General features: G+C 47.0%; 1 protein-coding gene across 2 annotated transcripts; it reads left to right on the top strand.

Moving 5' to 3' along the window:
* The first annotated feature begins 9,994 nt into the window (after nt 1-9,994).
* DUSP23 (dual specificity phosphatase 23) lies at nt 9,995-20,338 on the top strand. Of its 2 annotated transcripts, XM_061120417.1 has the most exons (3): nt 9,995-10,134; nt 10,229-10,497; nt 19,858-20,338. In XM_061120417.1, exons 2-3 carry the CDS (start codon nt 10,231-10,233, stop codon nt 20,086-20,088), a joined length of 498 nt encoding a protein of 165 aa, XP_060976400.1. In that variant the 5' UTR covers nt 9,995-10,134; nt 10,229-10,230; the 3' UTR covers nt 20,089-20,338. The 2 variants fall into 2 exon arrangements, with proteins under 2 accessions (XP_060976400.1, XP_060976401.1); XM_061120418.1 differs by lacking the exons at nt 9,995-10,134; nt 19,858-20,338 and adding an exon at nt 11,104-11,519 and having other exon boundaries at nt 10,167-10,497.
* Nucleotides 20,339-21,093: the final 755 nt, after the last annotated feature.

Here is a 21,093-nt window from a genome sequence, read left to right as displayed (position 1 = left end):
CTGTTGCAAACTTAGCTAAGACCGCTCTACCACAGAGGAGATGCTGGGAACAATCTCTCCAAAAGAGAGGAGAGGCCATTGTTTCCCAGAGATAGACAGATGCAAAAGCAGATGAGAAGTTCAGAATAGCAAACAGGTGAATCTCCTGAGTCTCCCCACATTAGTGCCACAGACTGAGATAACTGGCAGGAATTTTCCAGAAGCTCTTGAGCTTTATAGTGGAATGGCTTCCAGGCAAGGTCTCTGAGAGCTTCTCACTGAGATGTCACAGGCTAGGACCACCAGGGACCTTTGCTAGGACACCCCCTCTGCCAGGTGTATAAACCTCTAATTTCTTGTATCACTTCCCTTCATACTTGGAAAACACAGTGTGTCTTCTCTTTGAACACTAATATAAATAGGTAATAAGTAATGATTTTTTTCCTTTTTGTGTGTATATATGCTAATACTTTTTTTAGTATTCAACTTTTTATTTTATATATTTTCTTGGCTGCACCACAAGGTATGTGGGATCTTTGTTCCCCAGCCAGGGATTGAACCAGCACCCCCTGTACTGGAAGCACAGAGTCTTAACCACTGGACCACCAGGGAAGTCCCTATATGTTAGCGCTTTTAAAATAAAGATATGGTATTTCTATAATAAGGGCTTCCCAGGTGGCCCTGTGGTAAAGAACCCACTGGCCAATGCAGGAGACCTAAGACACACGGGTTTGATCCCCGGGTCGGGAAGATACTCTGGAGGAAGGCATGGCAACCCACTCCAGGATTCTTGCCCGGTGAATCCTATGGACAGAGGAGCCTGGAGGGCTACAGTCCTTGGGGTCGCAGAGTCAGACATGGCTGAAGCAGCTAGCTCAGCACAGCACACATTTATATTATAAAGCAATAAATGCTTTCAAATATTTTTGATATGTGATGTAATAAATGTTTTCATAGAGATGCTAAAAAAGAAGGATACAAAACATAATTGTAAGGGAAGGCTTCCTAGAGAGAGTGGTGTGGTCCAAACTGAATCTTGAGGGAGAAGAGGAGTTGATGCAAGGTAAAGGTAAGAACAGGGACAGGTAAAGGGGACGGTATGCGCAGAGGTACAAGAGAGGGCTCTGCTCTGCACCATGTGTTGGAGACTCAGATTGATGCCAAGAAATGAGGTAAGATGAGGCTAAAGAGAGAAGTAAAAGGCCTCATTCCAGAGGGATTTTTATGCCAGTCTACAAACGTCAGGATTTTTTTTTTCTTGAAGGCAACAGGAGTTACTGAAGAGCTGGGAATGTCAGGGCTGTGTTCTGCAAAAAAGCACCCCAGCTGCATAGAGGGAAAATGTGTAGAGGCAGAAATAGTGGAGGCCATGGGGTAATGGTTCCTAAGGGGATTCCAGAAGGATGGGATGTGGATGGGAGGAAGTTCCACTGGAGGGATGAGGGGATGTTGAGGAGGTGGTCCAATGGCAAGAAGGCTGGGACACTTAAACTGAAGGATGATAAATCAGGCAATTTCAGCCCTGCTTAGAACGTACTTTAAAGGCAGAGAGAGTAGAAAGTGATGTTTCAAGAAATTCTCCAGAAAGGAAATCAAGGAGCCAAGCCCTTCCTTGGAACAAAAACAGGAAATTAGCAATGTACATCTAAGCATATTTTTCTTGGATAGCTCCCTAACCAGTGGAGAAAGCAATAGAGTGTTCCAACCAGGGACACTAAGTGTTTGGAATTGACCTCAGGCATTTACCCAGGCCAGTTAGGTCTCTTTGAGGCCTTTCTCCCTGTGCTAATTGTGGGCTCCTCTGCCCACCGCACCGCTCATCCAAAGACACCCGGAGATGTCAGGAACCACCTCTTATGACCAGGCTGTTTTAGGTTCTACTGGTAACTGTCCCGCAGAAGGGAAGACAGGGCTGCAGGATGAAAGGTCTCTCAACAGGGCCTCCTTCTCGGGCAGAGATGTGCATATAAGCCACCTGGGGTCCCTCAGGTCTGGGAGGGGGCCTGAGATCCTGCATTTCCCACACACCCCCAGGTCATGTGATACTGCTCAGCTGTGCATAGCACCTTGAGAAGCACTGGTCTAAAGGTGGTCAGAGGATGAGCCAGGAAGGCGGGGAGGTGCCTCGTGGGAATGAGACAATGATAATTCCTGTGCTCCACTGATTCATTGTATTTGTCACATCTGCCCTGGAAAATGGACCCATGTGATCTAGAGTTTTAAAGACTGGGAGACTTAAAGGGGAAAAAGAGACAAGAAACAAGACCACGTTTTAGAAATCTCAAAAGTCTAGTATTGCAACCAGCATATTAAAAATAAAAAAATAAAACAAGTAAATAAGGCATCTGTAGTAGATTTCTATTACTGTATGATCAATTGCCGCAAGCTTAGAGGCTAAAAAAAATACCCACTTGTTAACTCACAGTTCTGAGGTCAGAGGTCCAACTACAGGTTAGCCGGATCCTCCGCTCAGGGTCTCATCAGGCTGAAATGAAGAAGACAGCCAGGCTGTACCTCACAATGGAGGCCCGGGTCCTCCTCTAAGCTCATCCGTTTGGCAGAATTCACTTCCTTGAAGTTGTAGGATGGAAGCCTCTGCTTTCTTAGTAGCTTTCAACTGGGAATCAGCTCCCAGAGCCACCTTGCTGAGTGGCCCCCTTTTGCCAATGCTTTGTACGTAATCATGGGAGTGACAGCCCCTCACCGAAGTGTGTTAGAATTCCACTAACCACAGCAGCCTACGACCACACTTCACATTAAAGACATCAGAGACATTCCCATCGGTCTCTGAATCATGTTATGATGATGGTGATGGCAGCAGCGACTTCCATCTGGAACACCAATTGTGTGCCAGCATTTTGCCAGGTATTTACATATTCCTACCTTATTTGACCCTATCAATAATCCTTAATAATCTATAGCATTATAGACATCTGAAATGGAGACTTAGAAATTTAAGGTAATTTGGGCCAGGTCACACAGTTTAGTGACCCAGGGATGTTTGATAGTATGAGGATTTCATTTATATATATATATATATGTATATATATATATATATATATTCACCTCTGTGTGTGTGCATGTTAGTCTGTCAGTCATGTGACTCGGCAACCCCATGGGCTGTAGCTCACCAGGCTTCTCTGTCCATGGGATTTTCCAGGCAAGTATACTGGAGTGGGTTGCCATTTCCTTCTCCATGGGATCTTCCTGACCCAGGGAACAAACCCAGGTTTCCCACATTGTGGGCAGATTCTTTGCTGTCTGAGCCACCAGGGAAGCCCGTACATATAAATATATAGACATATAACTGAAAAAATATATATTTCATATATATATATATATCTGCATCATTTGCTATACACCTGAAATATTATAAATCAACTGTATTTCATTAAAAAAAAAAAAGATAATGATTCCATCACTGCTGAAAATTTTCTCATTCCCTTTCCAGTTTATTGTCCTTCCCACACAAAGGCAACCATTATTCTGATTTCTATCACCATATATTTACTTTGCCAGGCCTTGAACTTCACACACAGAAGATCACACTTACGTTCTTGTTGTGTCTGACTTCTTTTGCTCAGCTTAATGCTTTTGAGATTCATCCAGTGTTACTTTTATCTTGTTACTTGTTACTTTTATCAGTAGTTATTTCCTTTTACAGATAAATAATATTCTATTTTATGGATATATACCGCAGTTTGTTTATGGATGCTTTCCTGTTGATGAATATTGGTTTTCCTGACATTTTTTGGTCATTATGAATAAAGCTTCTAAGAATATTCTTCTACAAGTGTTTTAGTAGACAAATGATTTTGTTCTCTTGAGTAATTCTTAGGAACGGAATTACTGGATCATAGGGAGGTGTATATTTAATTGTATAAGCAACTGTCAAAAAGTTTTCCAAAATAGTTGTACAATTTTACACTCCTACCACCGGGTATGAGAGTCCAACAGTCCTTATCTTTGCCAATATTGGGCATTATCAGTCATTTTAATTTTAGCCATTCCAGTGGGTATATTACTGTGGTTATAATTTGCCCTTCTCTGATGATTACTGATGTAGAGCCCCTTTTCAGGTAGTATTGGCCTTCCCTGTATAGTCTTTTAAGAAGAGTCCAAGTCCCCTGCCCAGTTTTTATTGGGTTAGTTTCTACTTCTTAGTTATAGGGGATTGAGTCCTAGTCTGGACCAATTGAGGGACTCAATGAGCTGAGTTTCCTCACCTAGAAATAGTAAGGTTAAACCAGAAGATCCCTAAGGTTCTTTCTGATTCTTACACTTATGCTGTGAAAAGTTCAATGCCAAGATTTTCAGTAATTTCTTCCCTCTGGATCCAAGGGAAAGCCATTTATAAAGCATGAATCCTAGAAGTAAGACCGTTCACCAAAACGAGTCTCATCTCAAAGGTGTCTCTTACTGAGCGCTCCCTCTTACCTGTTTCCTCTCTCACTTGACTTGTACTGAACAGCTTTGCAAAAACGAAAGCCCGGTCCCCAATTCCCTCTCTATCTCTAACCCACCTAATCGTAGCTTCCAGTATAAGACCTCCCCCTAATATCCCAACATGGTCTCAAGTGTGCTCCTGGAATGGTCTAAAGGAAAAACAGAATTTTAAGGGCCATGAAGGTGATAGAATTGTCAGAAAGTATATGAAATCAACTAGTAAGTTGTGAGATGTCACGATATGTTCTGTAACAGTATACAAATCAAAATACAAAAAAGAGAGAGGGAGAAGGAGTGGGAAAGAAAGAGAGAGAAACACGGAAAAGCTATCAGTGCCATCTTGTGGAAAGACCTATATTAAAATGTCCAAGGTAATCTGGCCACACCCCAGATCACCTCCGAGCCTGTACACTCAACACCGATGTGCACCCAGTAGAGGGTAGGAGAGCATCGCCGTTCATTCATAGGCAACGGTGATGGTTGATAGTTCATTCCAACTGCTTGCTTCCTGTGCCATGGCCAGTTATTAAATAATTTGTATATCATCCATAACTGTATGAACACCACATAAAACCCACATACCTCCAACACCATACTTACAAAACTCACACCCAAACTATTCTATTTGGTTCCTACATACAGCACAGTTCTCCAAATGTAGAAAATCTGCATGGACCTAACACAACAATCCATTCCCCAAACACACACACACACACACACACACATTTAGACCGCAGTCGCTTAGAGTATAATTTTTTCTTTGAAAAATAAACTTGATTTTATTTCACTTCTTAAGTTTATTAGCAATTATTTCTCAGGACTCCCTTGATGATCCAGTGGTTAAAATTCTGTGCTTCTACTGCTGGGGGGAGGGGGTGGTGGAGAGGGCATGGGTTAGATCCCTGGTCTAGGAACTAAGATCCCACATGCTATTATGCATGGTAGAAAAGAAAAATTATTTCTCTTCTTTCCATTTATTTGAATATTCTCATCTGTACTGGTTTCCTATTGCTGCAAAAGAAATTATCCCAAAATTTGATGGCTTAAAACATTAAGTATTTACTATCTCAAGAGTTTCTATGCATGAGAAATTCAAGGAAGGCTTAGCTGGGTGATTCTGGCTCAGGGATCCATGAGGCTATTGTCAAGATGTTGGGCAAGTAGTCTAAAGTCTTGATGGAGCCAGAAGACCCACTTCCAAAATAGCCAGTCCCCTTCCATGAGGTTAACATGAAGCCTCCCGCACGGATCTCTCATGAGACTCCTCCCAACACAGCAGCTGGCTTCTCCCACAAAAGAGCAAGTCAAAAACCATACTGTCTTTTATGACTTTACCTAAGAAGTCACAGAGGTAGGTAAAGTCATAAAGGGCTTCCCTGGTGGCTCTGACCGTAAAGATCTGCCTGCAATGCAGGAGATGCGGGTTCCATCCCTGGGTGGGGAAGATACACTCAAAAAGGAATGGATACCCACTGTAGTAGTCTTGCCTGGAGAATTCCATGGACAGAAGAGACTGGTGGGCTACAGTCCATAGGGTCACAAAGAGTCAGTCACGACTGAGCGATTTTCAGTCACTGCAAACTTCCACTTAAGTTTGCCTTCTCTCTTCCATCCAAGAAGTCACATACCATCATTTCCACAAAATCCTATTGATGACACAAACCAGCCCTAACAATGTGGGAAAGGATTACACAAGAGAGGAGATGGTTCCCTGTGGGGGCAGCATCTTTAAGGCTGGCTACCACACCATCCCTTCTTAAATTCAGTTTCCACATCGTAGGGTCCCACGTCTGAACTGTGTTAAGACAAAAGGAGATCAGAACATTTAAGACACTGGGAGCTCTGGCTGTAGTCCAAGGGCCACAGGAACACAAATCCAAGCAACCCTCTGCCTTGTTAAGACACAGGGACCGACTTGGAGGAAGGAATTCTCTGACTCTGGCTTCAGCTTCAATTGCCACTGGTATCAAGCCCTCAGGAAACTGGGCCTTCGCCATCAAAGAGGACAAGGTCAAAACATTCTTATCAGCTGGGGAAGTGGGAGGTAGAGAGCCCTAAAACCATTATATTGGACTTTCAAAGAATGTTATTTCCAGCATTTCACAACAGACAGTGAACAAAACGGAAGGAAGACCCTGTCCTCCTAAGACTGTGCTGGTGCTTCCAACCCAGGCTTACCTTTCCCCTACTGACTTCTTCTGTGCTTGTTATTTTTACTGCACAATTAACTTTTCAATATATATGATCTGATTGTCTTTGATGAGTAATTCAATACTTTATTATATGTTATGAGAACAATTACTAAATCTCCCCCCAGTATGTTGTAAATTCCTTGAAGTCAGGGAAAGTAAGCTTATTATTCAGCCTACCATCAGTGTCAACAGATTGTTCTCCAAGAAAATGTCCCTCTCAACACACTCACATATACACGTGATCAAACACATGCGCACAACAGGAGCAGAGCTCTGCAAAAAAGCAAGGCTTATTCATCCCTTTTTATAAAGCAGTAATTAGACAGGATCATATTGACATAGTCATTCTCTTCTTAAAAGCACAGATATGTAAAAAGCATATTTCAAGAAGGTGCCAAACAGCACCTAAATAGTCCTCAAACTCATGCAATTAAAAAAGGCTCACAAACACCCCAGCAGGAAGAAAGATTTCCTTCTGGCCCATCAACAACAAGTTGTCCACCAGTTGCAGCCGATGAAGAACCATCACTGCCCTCCTCATTTTTCTCCTTTCCTCTCTAAAAGCAAGCTCTTCTCCTCTGTTCCCTGGACTCGCCTATGGTTTGTCAGAATTTTGTTGTTGTTGTTGTTTATTCGCTAAGTCATGTTCGACCCTTTGTGACCCCATGGACTACAGCCCACCAGGCTCCTCCGTCCATGGAATTTCCCAGGCAAGAATACAGGAGTAGGTTGCCATTTCCTTCTCCAGGAAATCATCCCAACCCAGGGATCGAACTGCAGACAGATTCTTTAACGCTGAGGCACTGGGGAAGCCCTTGCCACAGTCTGCTTGTCTCAAATTGCAACTCTTTACTATTCCTGAATAAACTCATTTTGCTGGTGAAAAAAAAAAAAAAGACACAAACGTCCATTGTCACATAGTCCTGGAGACTTGCCTACACTCCCAGAAATGTACTTCACAGTCTTGCATACACACTCTACTTATTTTTTTCATTCATTTAACATTTTTGAGCACCGTGTATCAGGCTCTATATTAGATGTACGAAATTCAAACATGGAATGACACAAACCGGTAACCCCAATTCAATAAACTAACTGCTCTACCTGGAGTACATATTTATATAAAATGAGATGGGGATAGAGATTAAATTTCCTGAAGGTCAGGTAACACTTTACAGAAGAGTGAAGAAAAGAAGCTCAGTATTGCCTGGGGCTGGGGCCTATGTGTGGGAAGCTGACATTGTTTTAGTTGCAGGAATCCTAGCCAGGAAACCACCATAAAGGAGTTTTTCTTTCAGTGTGAGGCCCCGGGCCCAAGACAGAAAATTAAATAGTATTCTTGACAATGGGACATAGACCAAGGCAGAGACCCCTTTAATACAGGGTCTGTTAAAAGCCAGAGGCAGAGCAGTAGAGATGGAGGAGGAATTCCTACAAAGGAAGCCCAAAATGGGTTGATGGATGCTCTTTGACCCCTGCAGAGACCCCATAGGAAGACAGATTCTGTCTCCCCTAGAAATGTCTTCTTTCTGGAAAAGATGGGCTTTGCCCTGGATCTCAAGGAGGCAAGGAATGGGCATAAGGAGGTGGGCAGAGATGTGGAAATTTTTTCCCTAACGAGTGAGGGAGTGAAGAAAGGACAGCAAGGAAAAGGAACTAAGAAAAGTTCAGTCTGAAAGGAGCAAGTGCCTCTTGTCACTGAGGGAGTGCAATCAGAAATGCTGAGCTAGGGGTTGACTGAAGTTACTGGGAGTGGGGAAGGGGTAACTGGTGGCTGAGAAAACACACTGGGATGGGCTAGAAAGAGTCGTGGTGAGTTGTGCAAGAAACAGGAGTGCAGACAGGAAGGACGTAATCAGGGCGGTGATTGTTCAGAAGAAAGGGAAAGGGTAGATCTGGAAGCTCCTGGAACCTGAGGAGAGTAGGTGGAGGCAATGCTTCAGTTGCCATGATAAATGGTGAAGTGCACTTTCCACAGGGTCAGAGCAGGCTTTGATCTTTGGAGGAAGAAAACTTCCTTTTCATTTTGCTGGAACCAAGTGTGTGGTCAGGGGTAGATAGGGACAGGGAGGGGCGCATGTCTTCATGGTACCCTGGGCTTGGAATGAGACAGACCTTGGCTCAACCAGCCCAGCTACTTACTAGCTGTCTGTGCTTAGCTAATTAACCAACTTCCTTAAGCCTCATGTGCAGAAGGGATATAAAAATACCTTCCCCGTGCGCCTCTTCCAGAAAGCACCTGGCACAAGGCCTGGCACATAGGCAAATTCAATAACGGTTAACAATTTTCATAATTACAATTAGTCTGATTACAAGAAGCACATTGTTCAAATGAGGATATGAAACATTCAGATAACAGTTAAGACACTGTGTTCAAATCTACTTCCCCACCTTCTATGAATGACACACAGAAACTCTAGTCTCTCCAGGGAAGGGTGACTCACAGAACCTGGGACTTAGGAAATGTGAAGAGAAATTAAGGAATGCTGCAACTGTTTAAAATAAATAAATAAATTAATTAATTAAAACAAAGAAATCCTGCAAGTGTTTAACCCAGCTGAGGGGCATGAGGATGGTTATGCAAAGAGGCAGTAACCTTCTGTTTAACTTAAGAACACAATACTGTTTTGTTAAAGATTCTGGAGCCAGAGTGCTAGGCTTCAAATCCCCTGCCATCAGCTGTCTCTTGGTCAAGTTCCTGAACCTCTCCAGAGCTTTAGTGTTCTCATCTGTAAAACAGAGTTAATTAGATTACCTACCTCATGAGATCATTGTGGCAATTACATCAGTTAATACATGTAACGTACTTAGGATAATACTTGACACATAGTAAATGTTCAATTTGTTAATCCTTTTAAGTTGTTGTCTTTGTTGTTGTTGTTGTTATATAATTACTACCCAGGGTAAGATTTCAAGGGACCAGATGGCAGCGACACGGTTGTGTGTTTGTTTTTAATAATTCCAGCAGCGGAAAAATGAGAAGAGTCCCCTGTACAACAGTGATTCTCCCTTACTTGACAAGTTCTAAAAGTCACTGATAATGACTTGTCAGAGTCACTGTAGAGGAGATTCCTCCCTTAAGGATGATGTAGATTTACCATCGCTTAAACTCTTGGGCATCCACTGCGACGAAAGTTATGACAGGGCCAGGCTCTTAGGCAGCAGTGGCAGATGGCCAGTGGCGCAATAACTCCCACCGACCGCCAGGGAGCAGCAGAGCTCGACCCGGGGTTGCTTCATCCACAGAAAACAATTCTGAATTCCTTCTAGGTTTTCCTTCTTAGCTGTTTCTGCAGCCCACCAATCTCCGTGCGCTCCGCTGCAGTAATCCCGCCCATTATTGACAATCCAACCAATCAACGAGCGTCCTGCTTGGGGCCGGAACGGTCACTCAGAGCCGGGAGTTCGGCATTCTAGCCCCGCCCCTCAGGCAGCTTGGCCAAACCCCCGCGGCGGCGCAGGACGTCGCCGGGATCTGTCCCAGAGACCACGTGGTCCCAGGAGGCGCCACTGCCTGGTAGGTGGAGGGTTACCCGGCCTGAAGGCGGGTGGGCGGAGTGGGACCGACCGGCCTCGCCCCCGGTGACTTGCTGTCCTGTGCCCTCTTCCAGCCATGGGCGTGCAGCCCCCCAACTTCTCGTGGGTGCTGCCCAGCCGGCTGGCGGGGCTGGCGCTTCCCCGGCTCCCCGCCCACTACCAGTTCCTGCTGGACCAAGGTGTACGGCATCTGGTGTCCCTGACGGAGCGCGGGCCCCCGCACAGCGACAGCTGTCCCGGCCTCACCCTGCACCGGCTGCGCATCCCAGACTTCTGCCCGCCGGGCCCAGAGCAGATCGACCGCTTCGTGAAGATCGTCGATGAGGCCAACGCCAGGGGAGAGGTCAGCGGGCGGGGTCAACGCGGGGAGGGAGGGGCTTGGGAGGAGTCCGCGGGGACACTCGGAGCTGCGGACGTCAGGGCCAGGATTAACTTCACTGGGTTCCAGGGGAAAGATTGGAGGAAGACGGTGGGGCCAGAAGACCATTGTAACCAGTATACCAGTACAGAAAGCCAAAGCCGTACGAGAGAGGAGTAAAAAGAGGGCCCAGCGGGAGAATTGGGTTTGAGGAGAGGCAACAAAGAACCACCTAACGTGAGTTGAGAAGGAGAAAGGATGGACAGACTTTCTCTGGAAAGAAAGGGAGAGATGGGGGTTGAAGTCAAGGGCTGTTGAGCAGACTCCAGAGCAAGGTTCTGTCCAAATGTAATGGAGCCTCTTTTAAAAAGGTAAACAAGCAGCAGGAGAAATTCGTCTTGATAGTATAATTTAACCCAGTAAGTCCCAAATATTCTTTCAACATATAAGCAATATAAAATAAATTCTTAACCAGATATTTTCACTCTTCAGTGCCCTACATCTTTAAAACTTGTCAGTATTTCACAAATGAGGGGCGGGAGAGTGTTGGGAGGGTGTCGCGCTCTACCCTACCCAGCTCCCCCTTCGCAGGCGGTGGCCGTGCACTGTGCCCTGGGCTTTGGCCGCACTGGCACCATGCTGGCCTGTTACCTGGTGAAGGAGCGGGGCCTGGCTGCCGGAGATGCCATCGCTGAGATCCGGCGCCTTCGACCCGGCTCCATCGAGACCTATGAGCAAGAGAAGGCGGTCTTCCAGTTCTACCAGCGAACGAAATAAGGGGCCTCCATACCCTTCTGCCAGGCCCCCGCGGCCCTGATCTGTGCGTTAGATGAGGCCAGAGATGCAGAAGTGGACCAAGAGTGCTAAGCTCTCCAGTACTCAGCTGACTCAAGGGACTGAGGAGCCCTTCCCTGCAGGCAGGTCCTGGTAGGAGGAATGGCTGGAGCTGCACTGATGTGGGGGGGGCCCTTTGCTGCTGCCTTGAATAAATAACTTAAAGAACAGCTCGCATTGCATAGCACTTTACAGTTTACAGAGTGCTCCCACACATCCCTCTCAGGAGCCCTGTAATAAACAAAAAGCTGGCTTCCCTGGTAGCTCAGCTGGTAAAGAATCTGCCTGCAATGTGGGAGACCTGGGTTCAATACCTGGTTTGGGAAGATCCCCTGGGGAGGGCATGGCAACCTACTCCGGGATTCTTGCCTGGAGAATCCCCGTGGACAGAAGAGCCTGGGGGGGCTACAGTCCATGGGGTCTCAAAGAGTCAGACACGACTGAGTGACTAAGCACAGCCCAAAGGAAAAGCAGAAACCATTCCTGTTCTTTGGATGAGGTGGCCAAGACTCAGAAAGCTCCAAGGGCACACTTCTGGAAAGTAGAAGTGTGAGCCAGGACTGTAGCAGGCACTTTCAGCCTTTTAAAGATGCTGAAACTCTTATGTATCTGCCCTCTGAAAATATTTGATGTGTCTTCTGGAGAACTGGTCAGTAAAAAGGAAACCAGTCCCTGGCAACCCAGGGTCTCTGGTGCTGGCAGGCCAGGAGGGCACCTGTGGACACAGCCCTTCAGTTCTGCCCACATGCCCCAAGTGCATCACCCCTTTAGCCCTCTTAAGACAGAGAAGGCCTGGATGCTGTGTTCCACGAGCATCACCATCTCTGCTCCCTGGGTCTGGGCGCCTCTCCCCAGCCTCAGGCTGCTCGGCTCACCTGTGAACCCCAGCCCATCCTGCTGCCCCACAATCTGAGGCTGAGGAGTGCCAGAACCCAGCCTCTCTGGGCAGAGGATATTAGATGATTAAATGAAGACATTCAGGGCTATGACCTTGGCCATGTTTCTGACATGTTACCTTCACTTCCCCCATTGAATCCCACCCTGCCAGCACCACCACCACCACACCTGCGGCTTCGAGAGAGAGGATGAGTGGGATAGACCAGGCAGGTGAACACTTTCTGCTTTAACTCTGGCCAGTTCCTGTCTTCTCTTCTGGGATGGCAGACCAGGCTGACCAGGCTAGATCAGGTGGGGATTCATCATGAAATGTGTACTCAGTGTCTGTGAGCCAGGCTTTGTTAGAAGCTGGGACTCTCCAGCTGTAGAACACATAATTCACAGCCTCCTAGAGGAGGTGAGTTCAACAGAGTCCAACCACAGAGAATAGGTATTATGACGACACACATTCCATCCAGTGTGACATAGAGGAGGAGAGGGCTCCTCTGTAGAGCCCATTCTTTGTAGCCTAGCCACCACTAGCCCCGGGCCACCCACTCCTCACTGCACCTTCCTTCCACTGCTGCCCACTCAACTCTGCCCTCCTCCAACTCTTAGACAAAAGGAATATTCGCCAGTTCAGTTCAGTCACTCAGTCATGTCTGACTCTTTGTGACCCCATGGACTGCAGCACGCCAGGCCTCCCTGTCCATCACCAACTGCTGGAGCTTACTCAAATTCATGTCCATCAAGTTGGTGATGCCATCCAACCATCTCATCCTCTGTCATCCCCTTCTCCCGCCTTCAATCTTTCCCAGCATCAGGGTCTTTTCTAATGAGTCAGTTCTTCACATCAGGTGGCCAAAATATTGGAGTTTCAGCTTCAGGATCAGTCCTTCCAATGAATATTCAGGACTGATTTCCTTTAGGATGGACTGGTTTGATCTCCTTGCTGTCCAAGGAACTCTCAAGAGTCTTCTCCAATACCACAGTTCAAAAGCATCAATCCAGCTCTTAGACAAAAGGAATATTTGCCAGAGTCTTGCCAATCTAGGAGTGAGAGAAGCTGTAAAGTGCCCTAGCCATCTCTCCCCTCCCACCCCCCGCCTTTTCCTCTATGTGTCAAATCTAGGTAATCAGTTTCTTCATTCTGTTCCCTAGGCCCCCACCCAGCTTACTCAGGTGAGGGCATCTCTCGAAGAGAAGAACCCACAATTCCAAGCATTCAGGCCAAAACAGAGGAGTGAGAAATAGATGACAAGAAGCACTGAAGCCCTTACCCTCCTCTCATCAAAGTCTCCTCTTCCCTACCCTCCCCCAGCAGCATGGCCCATTCTGTTTCCTGATGCAAACCAGAGCCTCTTCCAAAGGGGTATATTGAGTGTGTGTGTGTACATGAAGGTGGTAGGGAAGGAATGGTATGAACAGCCCACTTCCTGGATCTGTTCCCCCCGATTACTGGGATTGGAGGAAAGCAGGGAGGCTTGAAGCTGCACTCCGGAGTTCCAACCTGTGGAGGTCACACAATCACTGTTCGTTCTCTCTGCCCCTCCGTTCCTATCTTACCCCATCCCCCCAGATCCTCTGCACTGAAAGAAAAGAATCTGTCCTTACCTTCCTCCCAAGCCTCCTTCAAAGGAGAGAAAATTTTTCTAACCCCATTAAAGCCCTGTGTGCAGCCTCCATCCCCATAATTGAAGCAGGTCTCCTCTGCTTCAAGAGTTCCACAGGGAAATAAACATATAATTATGTGCTTAAGGAAATCAGCTTTTAAATAAGTAAGGGTTGACTTGAGATGAAAAACTCTGCCCTTCTCCTTCTGTCTACCTTGGGAGGTGAGCCCGAGTCTCCCTTTGGGCTCATTCCCACCCCACCCCTCTGTATATGGCCACCAGTGAGGGACTGCAGGCTAGCCGTGACCCTTCCCCATCCTCCCCCACAGTGTGATAGCAGGTGAGCGGAACAAGCCACCTCCTTCGGCAGAATCTCCGTGTCCATCAGACCAGGCTTGCTCAACTCCAGCACTGCTGACACTTGGGGTTGGGCGGCTCTTTGCTGTGCTCTGTGCGATAATTAGCAAGACCCCTGACATTTACCCTGGCTTCCCTGGTGGCTCAGAGGGTAAAGCGTCTGCCTACAATGCGGGAGACCCGGGTTCGATCCCTGGGTCGAGAAGATCCTCTGGAGAAGGAAATGGCAACCCCACTCCAGTACCCTTGTCTGGAAAATCCCATGGTCGGAGGAGCCTGGTAGGCTACAGTCCATGGGGTTGCAAAGAGTTGGACACGACTTAGCGACTTCACTTTCCTTTCCTGACATTTACCTATTAGATGCCAGAAGCATCCCCACCCACCCCTCCTGCACAAAAAAAAATGTGACAACAGAAAAGTGTCCTCGGACATTACCAAATGCCCCCTGGGAGGACAGAGTTGGTGCAGTTGAGAACCACTGCATCAGACCAACAAGCAGCAGGAACAGGCTTTCCCTTCCTATGGGAGCAGAGGTGGGGACATGCATGGGGGTTTCTCCTGTAGATTCACACATCTTGATAAGGGAGAAAGGGCCAATCAGACAGCACTACACACCATTACTTTTTCAAGCAATGTTTGGCACCCGTCCCCGGTTCCTCCCGTCTTCCAGGCTAGGTTTCCAAGAGGGTGATAGACACTAGTAACTTTCTACACTCAGGAGGGCTTTATTCTCAATGAGTTGCTGGTGGGCGTAGCTTTAATGTCGACTTCCACCCTCATGTTTTTAAAGTTTCACTCGTATTTATTTTGTGGCAGCTGATCTGAGTTCCCTGCTGAATGGAGGCTTTTCTGTGTGGAAAACTTACCCCCGTATCACTTGGGCTCCTCTTCGCCTCTTGGGCTCCTCTTCGCCTCTTGGGGTCCTCTCCCAGGAAACAGTTCTGATGCAGAAGCAGCTGGAGTCAGGACAGAAGGAGCCCTTCTCTGAGACCTTTCCTCCCCAGCCTGGTTCTCCCACCTCTACTTCACCTGAGCACACCTGGACTGCAGCCTGCTAGCTCTCTGGGCTGCAAGTGCCATGACCTCCCACCGCAGAGACAGGCTTCCACCCTGTGTACTTACAGCAGCTACCCTCTCTTCCCTTGGAGCTGTGCTTCATCATCACCCTTACAGCCATTCACAACATCCCATAGGACAGCGCATCACTGGCTAGGAAATCGGGTCCTCATGCGCACCTTCTCCCCCTGCCCCTCATGATCCCCTAGATCAGGTTTTCCCAGGGCAGGGATTTGATCCAAACCATAAGCCGTTTCTCAGAATGAGCTGCCAATCTTCACATCAAACCTGCTGTCTGTATCTTGCCATTCTTTCTAAAAAAGAGACTAATCTGGTCTCACAGGATTGCTTTGTCACAAAACAGTGTCAGTTACCACTAATGCATTTCACGCTTTGCTGTGACTATGCTTGCTTATATCATCATTTATGAAGCACCTACCACATAGCAGGTATCTTTCATTCCACTGCTACCAGTTTATCCTTATAGTCACTTGGCAAGCCAGGTATTTTCCCCTTTGAACAGATGAAGGAACTGAGATTTAGAGACCACTAACTTGCCCAGCACCTCGTACTTGCATTAAAGGAGCTTCGCACACTTGTAGAAAAGGAGCTGGGATCAAACCCGAGTGGTAACTCCAGACTCACGCTCCTTCCACCAGGCATCACACCTGCCAAGACCTCCCCCTGGTTCCAGTCACACAGGGGTCTATCTCCATGATCAGAACTTGACCTTGGGGGCCATCTTAGCACAGCCTCCAACGCCCACTCTTCATCCTCTTAGGAAGCCAAACAACAACCTCGTATCTGACACTGAAGCCAACAGCACCTGAGTTACAGGCTGCTGTTTAAAATGCAGCCCAAGCATCAAAAGCCAAAATAGTAAAGCTGATTCCTTAGGGCACTTCTGTCATATCCACTGTTGTCTAACTCAGAGCATCGGATGTCCTCACCCATCATGACAATCTTGAGGCATATGTGACTGGCGTCGAGCCCTCGAAAATGTCTTCTTATGTCTGAAGATTTATTAAACACCTTAACATCCTTTCTGGTTGTGTCGTTATTTGAGCCCTTGATGCAAGCCAGCTGTGAAAATTGCTTTATAGGCTTTATCTCATCCAGTCTTCAAAACAACCCTATGAACAGGGTTTTCTTATAATGACCAGTGCACAGATGAGTAAGTTGAGGCCCAGGAGTTTGAGTAACACACCCGAAGTCACGTAGCTAGAACAAGGTTCAAACTCGGGTTAGTCTAATATGAACTGCCTTCCCTGTCAGGAACAGAAAGAAGAGACTTTTCTATAATTACAAATTACATAACAGCATCCTGGTTCCCCAGAACTGAGGCACTTGGCTCACAGGGCCATCGATGGGGCTCTGAGGGCAAATGGGCCCCCCAACCCCCATTGCTGCCCCAGGCCTCAGCAGCATGGTTCTGACTTGGGAGTGTTGGGCCGCCAGCGCAGTCATCACCTCTAACAGGCTTCTGCCTCAAGCCTCCTGCACCATCAAAAATATAGTCCCTCGTTGATTTAGAAATGCGTTACATAAGCACTTCTTCCATTACTTTAACATTTTTCTCTGGCTATTACGGATTCCAGGCATACTCTTGAGAAGGCAGCATGCTTGTCCAAGCAAGCAGAAATTTAAGAAACACTTTGGTGCATGTCCACGCCTGAAGTTGATGACTTACTTGCAACCTTGATAACTGAGTCCTTTGTGCCAACAAATTGCTTAAATCGCTTCAACCACTCCCTCACCCTATTTTTCCCCTTTGCTTATTCTGTCACCATGGATATGTGATCATGAAACAGATTGGTGATGTCACCTCTGAGTTCTCATTATGTGGGATTCAGTACAGAAAACAGTTCTGGGATTCCCACCCCCCACAAGCTTTTATAGTAAACACACCACTGTTTCTTCTTTACCAGTGTATACTGAGCAGTGACTCTGCTTCAAACCCAAGGTGGGCCATATGAGAAATAATGGGTGCAGCCGTCTGGACAGGTGACACTGCTTGTCTCCAATAGGTTTTATGTGCCCTTGGGGCCCCCCGACCCCACCCCAAGCAAATTCACTGATTGACATGTTTTCTGTAGGTACATTTGGTGATATCTAGGGCTGGATGCAACCTAGGGCCATGGAACAGAAATAAAGCAACCGCACTGGAATCAATCCCACAGGCAGAACTGTGTCATTCTTGACCTTGAGCTTGACCTAGAAGGCTCTGAAAAATCCAGTCCCCTTTCTCCATCTCCTTCCTCACCTCTATCATTCCCCTCCCCCATAACCCTTGTTCTCTCTGTTCTATCTGTATTTTGGGGGGTTCCTAAGACTACTCTCGGGCTTCCTTGGTGTGAAGAACCCACCTGCCAAGGCAGGAGACATAAGAGACTCTGGTTTGATCCCTGGGTTGGAAGATCCCCTGGAGGAGGGCATGGTAACCCACTTCAGTATTCTTGCCTGGAGAATGCCATCAACAGAGGAGCCTGGCAGGCTACAGTCCCTGGGGTCACAAGGACACAACTGAAGCGACGTAGCATGCGCACACGCGAGACCACTGTTTTTGATGATTTGCTAGAGGGACTCACAGGAAAGCTGTCATCCGATCCGCTATGGTTTACTTCAGTGAAAGGACACAAATCACAGCCTGCAAAGCACACAGGCACGTGGGACAGAGTCCAGGAGAAACCAGGCCAGGGCCCCGGCGATGCCCGCTGAGTGGAGAGCGGCCTTCCCAGTGGCAGTGTGTGACAGCACAGAAGAAATACTGCCAACCAGGGTGCTTCACCGGGCCATGGCATCCAGGGTTTCTGTTGGGGGTCATTTGTGTATCATATAGGCAACATTTGCATAACTGACTTTAGCTGCTCAAATTGACACGGAGGCCCCAGAATCCTCAGGCACAAACATGGGCACTCCCCCTGTCACTTTCTTAGCATAGACTCTCTGGCCCAGCTCACGGCCTCAGCTGTACAGAGGTACTCTTTTTCAGGCAGGATATTCCAGGAGTTCAGAGGTCATTTTATAGGAGCTGATGCAGAGGCAGTCCTGAAGACCTTTGGAATGTATGAGGTTGGGCCAACCCACGCCAGCTGAATTAACCTTTTTCTGCAAGTTACCAGATGCTTTATGCTCTCTGCGTGACAGTCTGGGCACATGCTATTGCCTTTGCCTGAGATGATTCGTTCCCCAGCTCTGCCTAGCTCCCAACTTGTACCCCCACTGTGGGCCTCAGTGTAACTTCATTTTCTGGGAAGTGGCATCCAACCACCCCCACATACACTCACACACATCCCCAGAGCATCTGTTCTACTTTGTGGCCCTTTGCTTACCTATAATGATTCACTCAGTTGTTTGATTTCTCTCTTTCCTACAAGAGTCTCAGGACCCTGCCCAAACCCCGTACCATTCAGCATAATGCCTGCCACCTGGGTGGCTCAATAAGCATGTGGTGAGTGGTTAATTGACATGCCCCCACCCGCCTGGGTATCTGCACACAGATGCAGGAATGGGAAGAATATAATAAATTTAGGGGAATGTATAATCTACTGGGGGATACATGACATGTACACCCCTAAGTGTGCCTGCAAAGATGATTACCTGTAATTAGAAAAGATGCAATGTATAAACACTTATGATTAAAGAGATAAGAGGAGTGTGTCTGGTAAAACTCACCCAGTTGAACCTTCAGTGCGATGTGGAGGGTGTGGTCAGATAGCATAGAGGGATATACAAATGTTGGATGTTATTAAAAATTCAAATGTTATGTATCAGGTAATGAGTCCATACACGGGGGCTTAGAGAGAGATGGACAAGATGAATGGGTGACAGTGAGGGACAGGGAAAGATGTAGGGTCACTTGGCATAGATGAGGCAAAACCTCCTCCAGTAGCAGGAAACACATGGTTAGACTAAGACAGTAAAAGGGCAGCAGAACCTCCCACCAAAGGGATAGGATCATACCTGGTCCACAGTATGAAGTCACCACGGCTTCTGAGCAAAGGACACGTCACTAGGTTCGCTTCTTCGTAGGTTACACAGTGACAGAATGGCCCCATGACTTAGCAGCAGTACGGTGCTCTATGATTTCACACCGCCAGTGACAGACAAGGTCTCACAGCGGCTGATTTCTAAGACTTTTCAGAAGAGAAGAGTTAAGTAAGAACTTTCCCCTGCTTGCTGGAAGTTAATGACTTTAATGCTTTGCAAAAGAAAGTAAAAGGGTTGTTAAGTCAGAGTGCTCACCCTCTGGGCTTCCAGGTCATGCTTTTTTAATGCTTTCCAAATGGGAAAGGATCTCAAGTGTGTGTCATCCTACATGCTAGAAAAGTGGGCCTTTCCAACGGCAGCGGGTACTGGCCCCTGCACACCCACTGCTCTGGTGGATCCACTGGAGTCTCATTTCACATCTTGAGCTATTAGGCCCACAGGGGAGGTGACCCCTGGTGCTGCATTCAGCCCAGCACCTGTATTTCTCTCCCTGCTGTCCCAAAGCCAAGGGGTACCCTGTGAGTTCATCTTCCCACCTCATTTGCACCCTGCTCCCCAGCCCTCTCTCCTGTTACACCCATCAGCTTAACTTTGAACTTGTCTTCTTTTCTCCCAATAGTGGTCAATCTGTCCAATACAGAGGAGCCAAACAGACCAGATGGCATATTCTCCTGTAAATAAAGGGCATGCTCTGTGCCAAGGAGTGGCAGTGCCAAGGACACCAAAGACAGCTCCCGCCACAGAAACATGCAGGATCCTCAGACGCGTGGAGGCTGCTACAAACGCCAGACCACCCTGGGTCCCAGGGCTGTCCTGGCAGGCACTCGCCAGCTGGAAACCCAGAGAATAATAAACCTTGGAGAGTAACATGCTGAGTTCACCTGAAAATCCAGCCTCTTCACTTTTATATGTATATTCGAGGCAAAGTCTGCATGTGGGTCACCTAGAAACATGTTTGAGGCTATTCATTTATTCATTAACTCTGTACAAATTTATTGAGTACTTTCCATGTGCCAGGCACACTTGTAGGGGCTCAAAGAAAGCATGAACAAAACACAAACATCTTCACCCTCCTGAAGTGTGCACGCAGCATTGTTTAAACACGCAAAAGCTGAAAACAATATAAAAAATACATTGTTAGGAGACTAGATAAACACCAAATGAGCTAGATATACAGGAATCAGCATAGATTTATCTGAGAAACAATGTGTGCATAGGAAATAAAACTGCAGGAGTATTAGGTACAGAATACCACTTGTGTATGTAAAAAATAAATAATACTATACATTGTTTATGGATACGTACATATGTTATGCAAATTTATGGTTTGGATACCCGCCAAACGAAGAATCTTAACTGCCTCCGGAAGGTAGGGAGGTGAAAGAATAGGAGAATTCCAAGTGTAACTGGAATGTTTTGTTTCTTCAAAAGAAAACATCTGAAGCAAACATATAGGCTAAAATGTTAGCGCTGTGTATTTTGGATATTAAGCATACAGATGTTTCTTTTAGGAACCTAGGTTCTTCTTTGGTTTTAGTTCAAGACGGACAAGTTTTTGTTCTGTACTGCTTTCAAATTTTAGAAAAGATTTGGAAGAGAGGAGGATTAAGATCACATCTCCCAGCGACCCAGAGGCTGGAGCTTGCTCTAAACGCGTCTCTGGGGTACCATCTTCAACAATGACTGCTGGCCCAGCGGACCACAAACTATTAATAGCGGCGAGAAAAGCGGAGTCCACAACAGCTGTGGCGCGGCCGCCACGAGTTACAGGGAGCCGCACGGCGCCCCCTGGAGGCCTGAGCGAGCTCGGCAGCGCGGTAGTGAGAATGAGCTCGGAACGTCCCTGCCGCGGTGG

The sequence above is a fragment of the Dama dama genome, chromosome 20 (genome assembly GCF_033118175.1).
Source record: "Dama dama isolate Ldn47 chromosome 20, ASM3311817v1, whole genome shotgun sequence".
NCBI classification, from domain to species: Eukaryota; Metazoa; Chordata; class Mammalia; order Artiodactyla; family Cervidae; genus Dama; species Dama dama.
Note: the sequence above shows the minus strand (reverse complement) of the source record. Positions and strands in the feature narration are given on the sequence as shown.